This window comes from Gadus morhua, chromosome 11 (genome assembly GCF_902167405.1).
Source record: "Gadus morhua chromosome 11, gadMor3.0, whole genome shotgun sequence".
Classification (NCBI taxonomy): Eukaryota; Metazoa; Chordata; class Actinopteri; order Gadiformes; family Gadidae; genus Gadus; species Gadus morhua.
The window spans coordinates 8,691,097-8,702,325 of NC_044058.1; the positions used below are offsets into that span (position 1 = coordinate 8,691,097).

Genomic DNA, 11,229 nt, shown 5'->3' on the forward strand with positions numbered 1-11,229 from the left:
TAAAGGGTTCACCGTTCAAAGCAGGATGTTTATTGCGGGGGACGATTCGCGGCGGCAGCCCAAATTGAGTATTCAATTTGGAACAACACTGACATCTGAAAATCTGTGCACTTAGTAAGTGCAGATAGTGTACTACGTTTAAGTGTATGGATATCGGAGCAAAGCGCTGGTTTAACCTGTGCAGGTTGGTTAGTGAATGTACAACAGGTGTTCAGCCTCACTCAACTCCAGAGTCCAAAAAGGTGAGGCTGGTGAGGCTGCTTAATCCAGCCATCATCCACACACACTCCCCAGACCCTCATGTCCAATTGAGGCTGGGGAAAAATCCCCAGCCGAAGCCTACTCACACCCCCACCCCCAACCATCCAAAAGAAAACACCCATACACAAATACCTAAATAAAGAAGGTGTGACCACTGGGTAGGACACACCTCCCCGGTGCCAACCTACCCTTCTCCTCCATCCTGGAGAATGGAGGCTTGGGCTGCAGCCTCAACTGGCATTTTTTCTACTGGACACTGCCGTTGCAGGGCTGTCTGGACGGACTGGGTGGAGGATCAACAGCTTGGCCGCCGCGCCAGGTCCACGGTGGGCCCGGCACAGCCTTCAGTAGGGCCGTCCCTCTCTCACCGTGAGCCTTTTTCCCCCCATCGGTGCATGGGGCCTTGGGGTGCTGTGCTGGCTGCTGTGGGCGGGATTCAGGGGTGGCTAGCCGTAGACCATCCTGTGGCGGTTGCTGTGCTGCCTCCCCTGTCCCCTGCTGGGCTCCACAGCGCTGTTGGGGAAAGGGCTGGTGCTGGATGGTGGCTGTCCCTGGCCACTGCTGGTGGGTGGCCCAGTGTGTCCTTGGCAGGCTCTTCTATGTCCCTTTTCTTGTTTGGAGAGGCCCCACATTGGGTGCCAGTGTAGCAAGATCCATTGCTACACACCACCTAGGTGGCTGCGACACCCCACCTATGTGTCTTTTACTGGGCTCCTCCACAACCAGGGAATGTATGATGTTTAAATCGGTTTAATGTTGGAGTTTGAAGAACAATGATATATGAAGCATATTATCCGGGCTGCCATGAGGAGCTCTCCCCGAGTGTGTGTGGTGAGGGCTGGTTTAACCTGTGTGCATTGATTAGTCGATGCACAACGATGCGCACCAAATCTCTCTCTCTCACTATCTCGTCCTGCCTTTATCATTAACACACACTCATCCACACACACGGCACACAGCAGGGACAGAACGGCAGGGACAGAACAGCATGAAGTCTTACTTGACCAAACCATTCAGGCAGTGCAAAATCAAACGTCTCCGAAACAGAGGCCGAAATGTACACAATAATAATATCCTAACCAAAGTAATTGAATATTTAGAATATATTTTGGTCAAATGTAAAACATACTGCTTTAAAGTACCCAAGCACCTTTCATCAATGCTGAAAAATATTATCTATAACACTTTAAAAAATGTTTTAAACGGACAAAAGTATTAGTCATGTTCATTTTAAGCTCAAACATTATGAACAGGGGGACACTTTCTGTATTTTTAGATGGAATGAAACAGTAATTCTGAGGGGCTGGATCCTAAAGATATACTGCCAGAAGAACTCAAACCATGTTACAACAGCCTGCTTGTTCGGTTTGGTTCAACTGTAGCATTGAGGTCTAATTATGTTTTTTTCCTTGTATGTCTCATGGGAAAGGAATTCACTTGAATATCAATAAAAGAAAGGTGCAAGGAGACTCTACATTTATTTAGTTGACATACTTTACTAACTCAAAACAAATAGTTCCAAAACAAATGCTCTGGCTGACGTGTCAGGCCAGGCTAGACTTAGGACTATCTACGTGGGACATGAGTCACTATTATGCAAGTAGCCTAATGAGTGAGCTGGCGTGGTGCTTCGGGCCAGGGCAAGGTGTAATACCAATCTGAGACATGATTTAATCACAATGGAAACAACGGACATACAATGGTTAGCTAAATCTACTGATGCCCCCCCGCTCTTCCCCTTTGAAGATTTTAGTTTTTTTTAGATTGATCCCCTGATGTTTACCGGTCCAGTCAGTTGTTTATGTTGACATAATGAAACAGTGTCCATTGAACACCAGAAGCCACACACCCTTAAACAGCTAGGCTTTATCTGACGCTGGGTTGCACTTTGTCTCCGAGAGCGACAACAAACTTTGTGTGCTGCTGTATATATACAGCTCACAGCTCAGGCCCCATCAGCTCCCTGGAATCACACAGACACAGACCCATCTGGAAGAGAGAGGTGAGCGGCCGCCCCTTGCTCTGGTTCACTGCCTAGGTCACGTTGAATGGGTCAAATGTCAACAATATCGCATTAGAATGCAGTGATAGGCCTACTACCCAATTCATGGGAATGTTGGAAGATCGAATGACATTAATGACTCATAAATTAATCTTTTTTTTCTGAATTAGTATTTGTCCTTTTTAAGGTTGTGACAAAGTATTTTTTGTGAATTGGTATTTAATATTTGTTAATTGCAGAACTATTGATAAATAAGCAAAGTATTATTGCTATTATATTATCTAATTCACATTTTTGGTAATTTGGGATATTTTTTTTAATGGTTAAATTACTTTCAGAATTGTATATTCCATAATTTTTGAAGGAAATTGTTTTCTGACTAATTGTTAAATGACTGATTGACCGCAGAATCTTTAACAGAGCAGAATGTCTGAGACCTGATGTCAGGTATACAATGAATCACAACTGATTGTTTCTCTAAAGGTAAACAGTAGACAACATGAACAAAACGCTCATCATCGCCGTCATGGTGACACTCCTTGCTCTCAGTAAGTCTCAACTGGGGTTAAAAATTACTTCAGAGTTTTATATATTATGAGTGAAAACATCAATTATCAAAGTCATTATTTTCATAAGTAGCCGTCAATTGTTTGACCTGACAAATTATCAAATGTATCTACCATTGGCTGGTGGCAGGTGTTAAATTTGGACCCTTACAACTAGCCATGGAATAAAAACTACACCAGAGGTTAGCCTTTAGCAAATTTTACTTTGTCTTCAAGCTTCACTGGCTAAGTGAGTCTTTTTATAGTGTTATTGTTGTTATAATAACCCCCGCTGACCTGCTGTGTCCAGGTGCTGAGAGCTTCCGTATGCCCAGGCAGGCAGTGGAGGAAGAGGCAGGGTCCCTGACCAAGATCACAGACACCATCAAGTCCTACTATGACGGCTCTGTTAACACCGCCTCGGGTTACATTGACAACATCAGAGGCATGAAGCTGGAGGAGAAAGTCAAGTAAGAAACACACAGCCAAAAGCCTTACAGGGACCGATAATAACACACTCAATTAGATGTACCTGAAGACGATAGGATCTTAAATGTGTGTACAGCTGGTACAGAGGGCTTTATGGTATCTGTCTCTTACCATACAAGGCGGTATTCACCTCACTTTTCAATCATGTTCACTGTTCAAACAAGGAAGAGAAGAGTCTATCCTTATGATACAATGGTTGGTTTTCTAGAAGTGGTGCAGAATATAAATACATTAAGAGGAAACAAAATATCTGTCCAATTTCCCAAAACATCCAATGCATAAATATCAGGCTGGATCTTATTGGTAAGGGCTTTGTGGACTGCCTATGCAGTTCACACATTTGAACTAATGTGAGTGAAATTATTAGTTTACAATCATAATTTCCATGAATACACCTCTTTATCTTCAACTTTATGTTAAGGTATGACCATGGAGTGATATTACCATGCCATTAGCACCATATCAAAATTGTACGATTGTGATATTTGAATGCAATGAACGTGACGCCATTATGCTCCCTGTTACCCACAGGAACATCTACGAAGACACCACTCTGGTGGTCAGCACGTACCTCGGCATCATGCAGGACCAGATGTACTTCATCCTGTACCCACAGCAGTAACAGCCTTGCGGTCTGTTACCTCCACAATCATCCTCTTTAACAACCACGTCGTATGCTGATGAACACAGACCAGTGTCTGCTCCATCAGGGCCTTCTCACCAAACATGCTCCTCTTGAGCTGAACAGCTAACCCCCAGACACACTGAACACAACCAATGATTAGTCCAATTGTAACGGCGCTGGGACACAATGGGACCAACACGGGACATAAACCAAAGGAAAAGCAACCGACAGACAGCAACAACAACACGCTCAAATGACAAAGAGTTTAAGGAAGTTATTCTAAATGCTGTCCCAATAGAGACAGCTGGTGGATGTATGTCAGTTTCACTCAGATCTCAAGCCTGTGTTGATGAAATTTAAATATTTATGTTGCTTATCTTACAAATAAAATATTTATAGAAAACATAATGTCGAAACGTGGTGATTTACCTCTTGTGTGGGTTTTTCAAAATGTACATTTTAAAGTTGATCATCCTTTTGTGGGAGTTCCTGGAGACAAGGCTCCATGTTTATCTCTGCATCAATGTACATAACCAGCCATTGGCATAGATTAGATTTGACAAGCTGTTAATTCATATTTCTGATGTAGGCTTATGAACGTGGATCATAAGAAATGTTACTGTGGAAATATATGCGTGCTAGCCTAGAGATGTATTGCACAACACAGGAATGTGAAAAAGTTCTGACAGAGGGTGAGGCAATAAGATATTTGAGTTGTAATTAGCTTGAGATTTGAATACACATTTGCCGTGAGCCCTGAACCATCAACATGTTTACCATAGAGAGAGAGAAATGAGGAGAGAGAGAGAGAGAGAGAGAGAGAGAGAGAGAGAGAGAGAGAGAGAGAGAGAGAGAGAGAGAGAGAGAGAGAGAGAGAGAGAGAGAGAGAGAGAGAGAGAGAGAGAGAGAGAGAGAGAGAGAGAGAGAGAGAGAGAGAGAGAGAGAGAGAGAATTATTGACTTGGTCAGTTATAAATATATTATCTTTATAATAAATAATTAGATATTATTATTTATTCGACCAAGCCACTGTACATAAGCTTCGAGGAGTTGGGAGGGGAGGGATGGTGGCTTGAGATGTTGCTGGAAGCATGTTGATCCCAAGAGGATATTTCTTTGCAAAGCAGTGCCCCTTCAAAGCTATTCTTAGCGTATCAATTATGATGCAAGCACAGTTCCAGACCCAAAGGGGACAGTAAATAGCTACATCCAATCTACTTCCAAACTCTAATAAATAAATATATATATAGAGAGAGAGAGAGAGAGAGAGAGAGAGAGAGAGAGAGAGAGAGAGAGAGAGAGAGAGAGAGAGAGAGAGAGAGAGAGAGAGAGAGAGAGAGAGAGAGAGAGAGAGAGAGAGAGAGAGAGAGAGATTTATATGGATTTATGTACGGGGAAAGGGGGGGTGGCTGGTGGCCTACTCATGTAACCCCACGTAACCCCAGGTATTCACCCAGGTACTGGGGTTTTACCCCCAGTATGACATAGTATCCCTGATCATGCTGTGGCTGTGTTTCATAGTATTAATTACTGTGAAATAACCATAAAGCTGAGTCAAACCAAACCGTATGCATGGTGACTTTAGTCTATTGAACATTTGTATTATTCCCTTACTCCTTTCCTCTCCTCTTCTCCTTTCCTTTTGCTCTCTTTCTCTCTGTTTCTCTTTGTCATCACCGTGTCCATTTAACAACATCAAATGAAAAGTACATGCTTTAGTTAACCTCATCTGGTAGATAAGCTATAGAAACTGTATCAATCCCAGACGGGAAAATGTGGACGTCACAGCACATGCAAAATAATACAAATGAGGTTAACTGCAAATGATTAATGAAATAAATAAACCAATACCCAATATGAGTTAGTATAATTGTTCGTAGGAGTAAACATTATTGGGCTTGCATTGTGATCAGAGTATCGAAAGAAAAGGAGGAATGAAAAATATATTTTGTCATTGTAACCAATAGGTCGGTGGTTAGAATCTCACTGTGGTCAGTGTGCCTTTGCACTGCTCCAGCTGAGCAAGTAAACATGGACTTAATCAATGATTTCCGTGTGCTCTTTGAAGAGCAGCAATTGTGTAATGACTTTTTGTTACTCTTTTGAATTGCTGTGGCCGAAGATAAAACCAAACAGCTCCTTGATTCCCTTTATTTTTTTTCCCATTTCATTTCACATTGTATATTCCAGTCATATTCCAATATATGATAGCTTTACCGGATGTATAAATTCTTAGGAAAAATTAAGGGGCTATGAGTTGAACAGCTCAGGGCTTGATCAAGATTGTTATGAACCGTACGCTGGGAGAGATTCTTCGGCAGCCAGGAACGTTCCCACAGATGGCCAATTAGCTGTTGGTAATTATTTCTGAATGGTTGACAATAAATCTACTCCTCATAGTTGACACTGCAATTTCCTCCTCTTTCTGTTGTTCTACATTTGTGTGTATGTGTATGTGTCTGTGTGTGTGTGTGTGTGTGTGTGTGTGTGTGTGTGTGTGTGTGTGTGTGTGTGTGTGTGTGTGTGTGTGTGTGTGTGTGTGTGTGTGTGTGTGTGTGTGTGCGTTGCGTGTGCGTGTGTGTGTGTGTGTCTAGGGTTGTGTGCATGCACTGGTGGGCTGGGTGTGTTGGATAGCACCAGCTATTCAATGATGAAATCACAAAAGGTCCTCCATTCCCAGTCAAAATGTTTTTTTCTCCATTGCGAATTAGAACAGACATCAAGGTATGAAGTTTATATAACTATCCCATGTGGTTTGAGTTCTATTTTTTTTCAATTATGAACAACACTGCCTTCTGACCCTGGGCACCTTTGACCCCCATGCAGTCGGAAACAATGAAGAAACCTTGTACGGAAATACAAAGGCAGCAACTCCTGCTTTTTGGTAGGGATGATTACTTGGGGACACGAAAGTAGGTTAGGGTGCTACAGTCCTAGCTGTACGGTTTTTGATTCAAAATCCAATGTTGAGTGATATATTATGTATTTGTAGTTACAATAATTATGTATAATTAATATCTTCATACAGTAACATATTTGTTCATATTCAATGTCTGAAATTGTTCAAACGAGCATCTTCTCTCCAATAGAATAGCTTTGAATAAATATTATAGTGGAAGTTGTCTACCCATACAAATCCTTCTCATCTGCTCTATAATAGGCGCTCATCAGGGCCAGCCCGGCCACTACGTCACCACTAGATGGCAGTATGAAACCCCATTCTGCTAAAGCACAAGTGAGAGAAAGGAGAGATGGAGTCAGAGAGAGAGAGAGCCAGAGGGTGAGGGAATGTGTGTATGCACTATGCAGGGCGATCCCTGCACAACACGTGGTGGGAAGAAGGGTCGATAGGTGAAAAAGGCGCTACATACCATGCACACCTCCACATGACCAGGGGCAGGTTCTCGCACACGCATCAACTCGCACACGCACGCACGCACGTGTCTGTTGTCGTGAACGTAACATTCAGTGATGGTGACTCCATTTTGCTGCTCCAATGACTTAATTAAGCCCAAAGGGAATTCATTGAGATCCAATTTTTAATATGCAGTAAACCATGCATGCATGAAAATAGGATACCATAGAAAGTGGAGTACTGGCATGATCGACATACAATAAGAACAGGACGGCCCTCTCCCCACAGACAGACACTCAAAGATACACACACACGCACACAGACAGACAAACGCACAGTGTGACTGACAGCTGTGCCCGTAATCGCCCAAGCAGTTGCACAGAGGCCAGCCCGCCATCTGTTACTGGCATTTCTCCTCTTCGTTCTTCTGCTATAGTATACGCATTCACACACACGGGTGCACACGCAGGCACAACACGCACACACACACACACACACACACACACACACACACACACACACACACACACACACACACACACACACACACACACACAGGCATTAATGCACTCACACGCAGGCACCGACACATGCACACAGGGGAACGTGCATGCGCCCTATACACACACACAGACAGATACACACACACAAACACACACATACATTTACGCCAGCGATAATATACCAAGCTGAAATATGTCAGGGGTGTATGAAATTCAAGCCCAAAAGCAGATACATTTCAAATGATTTATTTGAGGCGGAGCAAGGCTCTATCCTTAACAAACACAACTCCCGTCTCACAAGAAGAATGCAAAAACATAAATATAGGATAGGGCACAGGGCCGCTGTTGACTTAAACAGGGAGAAAAATCTAAACAAAGCAAGGAACGCCAGGTCACCGTTCAAAGAGCAGTCCACGGACACACAAAGGCCAGAACCAAGGAAACAGATGGGATTCCAGGCGAGTTATCCATATCCGATACGGATACCTCATCTGGAGATATATGGTAGCCTGGTCCTACCAGACCATCGTACTTCATTTCATGTGTACAGAAGGTCTGGAACTGCTCAATTGACAAACGTTCCCTCACTTGGAGGCGGGTGTCTGTAGAAGTTTTAAAATGATGGGATCTGCCCAGTGCCACTCTGGATCTGCCATAACCAATCGCATAGCGTTTGGTCGTGACGTGTGTCTTGCGACGGGACCGGCTCCTTCACCACTAACGGAGCCAGCTGGAAAATCAAACTTTTCCCGAACCCGCTGGGGAGAAGCGCCACAACATCATGGCCACCAACAAAACTCAGCAAAGCTTGTTCTTGCTCCGGCTTCAATTGGTCGATTTTCGGCAGCGATCCCACAACAGACCGAATAGCTTCTCTCGTATCCTTCTCCATTGTCTTCCTCTGACTACAACTGAAACTGGTGTGCGACCTAGACGTCATCGTTCTCAGCCACTCCCTCAGTTCGCTGATTGGACCGCCAGAAATCTGGTTTACATGGAACGCATTTACATTAAAGGGGACCTATTATGTTTTTTCGACTTTTATTACCTATAAACGTTGTTATAATGATTGATAGTCGTGTTTAACCATGCACTATGCCGATTTTCGGGAAACTCTTCCTCTCATTTGGGCGCTTTCAGCATTCTCTGTCAACGCTCTGTTTCGTCCTTCTCCACCCCCTCGCCCCCCTCCTGCCAACCCGACTCCGTTGTGATTGGTTACCTTCCTTGAAGCGTGCGAGCGGGCAGATTTGACCAGGCATATGGGGGCGCGGCAGGAGTGCCTCTACGTAGATGATTTCCCGGAAATGTGAACAAGTGAATCGCAAACGTTGTCCCGAGTGTTTAGCGCTCTGCACAGCCACCCCAGACTGTCTGCAGGGAATACGTCGAAATGCATGTACGTCATTACTTGACACTTAATGCCCTGTTTACACCTACCCGAGAGTGGGCCCCGATGGTGCCCGATGGCTAAATCAGCAGCTATCGTTATAACATCGGCAAATAGCGTGGTTGCATCGGGAAACACCGTTACTCTTCCCGGGAACATCGTTAGACAACGGGAAGAAACGGGAAGAAATGCTCAATGATCGGGCAACATCGGGCAACATCGGCAAAGAACGAACATGTTTGTTAATTTTGGGTCTATCGGGGTAGAATCGGTTACCAGGTGTTGCTATGGGCTAATCGGCTATAATCGGGAATAGAACGGGAGTATAACGTAAGACATCGCCAATCGTTCGGGAATTTTCCTGGGCACATCGGCTATATTCGTTAATCTTCCGCGCTTTATCGTGTTTTATCGTCTTTATATCGGCAACTTCAACACACGAAAGACCTTCGAGAACCCTAGACAAATAACGATTGTGAGTGAACAGATTGTGTTAAGGAAGACCCTCAATCTGCCACTTGGGTATAAATAGGGGGTGATGGATGGATGTCTTTTATAATTACAGGGTACATTGCCCATTTAGAACCGGCGTTCTATTATTATAAAATCGCTATTGTAATATAAATAAATATATAAATAAATATCAGTCTAAACCAGTCTCCCCTTTGCCTTCTCCAGAAATGACGCCAAACGCGTCATTTGACGTGTTTGGCGTCATTCGAAATGACGTCAAATGACGCCAAACGCACTTCGGGTGTCTTCCCTGGCATAAATCGTTATGTTATCGTTACAACATCGGGTATGTGTAAATGCTACCCCGATAAATTGACCCGATCATACATTTTTAGCCCGATGTCACCCGAATCACCCCGACTTCCACATCGGTGGTCCATCGGCCATTAGCGGCCATTAGCGGGATGGTGTAAACGGGGCATTAGTATGGTTAAACATGACTATCAATCATTATAACAACGTTTATAGGTCCCCTTTAAGCAGACCCAGACCTAGTACTGAACTGAAATGAAAATTGAGCGGAAATAGGTAGGTGGGCGGTGCCAGGCTAGATATATGGCATATCGGCAGGCAAAATCCAAAACCAGGCAGGAACCAAACAGGAAAAGTACAGGCAGAATACAGTGCAGTTTAAATGACTAGGTAAGCTAAGACCAAACGTTAGAACAATCGGACCATGTGGCACTAAAAGCACCGGCTGGTGAGTAAACACAAAATGAGGAACAGTTGAGCAGGTAAAAAAGGCAGGAAATGGACATTGGCAGGAGGTACAGGTGAGAGGCGGGGTCAGAGGCACAACTAAAATAGAGACATATTGTGGTAAAAACAAAGAATAACGAGCAGCATGCCACAAAGTCCAAACAGAGGTGCTGACAGAAAAAACTCTTTGCAAACACTGCAGAAAAGTCCCAAATATGGAGAGATTATTCAGCTTTAGTAGGTGGGTAGGTTATGAGCGAATCATCTTAGTGTAATGCATTGTAATCACTTTCCACAGCTGTTCTATAGCTGCTGCTAATTATTTCTATGCTTTGACAATAGATTCAACTCGCACGCACAACTACACACACAACTACACACACACACAAACACACACACACACACACACACACACACACACAATACACTTACGCCAGAGATGAACAACTTAGCTGAAGTAACTACTTTGCAAGCATTGCAAAGTAAAAAATGCTAATTCGTTTTCCACAAGAGTGAGAGTACGAGATTATTATGGTTTATTACAATAGGTTTAGTATGCTTAACAGTCTACTTGAATTGAATACTAATGTAGTTGATGAGCGAATCATCTCAATGCAATGTATTATAATAAAACAGTCAACCACACACACACAAACACACACACACACACACACTCACACACACTCACACACACTCACACACACACACACACACACACACACACACACACAAACACGCAAAGAAAGTAAGAGAGTGAATGAAGGGAGAGAGTAGTAATAAAGAGAGGGATAGAGAGGGAGAGATCTGAGACACTGCTCGACATTCAGTTAATACTTCTAACATGCAAT

At 43.6% G+C, this 11,229-nt stretch overlaps 1 protein-coding gene across 1 annotated transcript; it reads left to right on the forward strand.

Annotated features, from left to right (window-relative positions):
* The first annotated feature begins 2,180 nt into the window (after positions 1-2,180).
* Positions 2,181-4,327, forward strand: LOC115553338 (apolipoprotein C-II). The gene is made up of 4 exons (XM_030369478.1): positions 2,181-2,263; positions 2,747-2,811; positions 3,119-3,278; positions 3,829-4,327. The coding sequence occupies exons 2-4, from the start codon at positions 2,763-2,765 to the stop codon at positions 3,917-3,919; spliced, it is 300 nt and encodes a 99-aa protein (XP_030225338.1). The 5' UTR covers positions 2,181-2,263; positions 2,747-2,762; the 3' UTR covers positions 3,920-4,327.
* Positions 4,328-11,229: the final 6,902 nt, after the last annotated feature.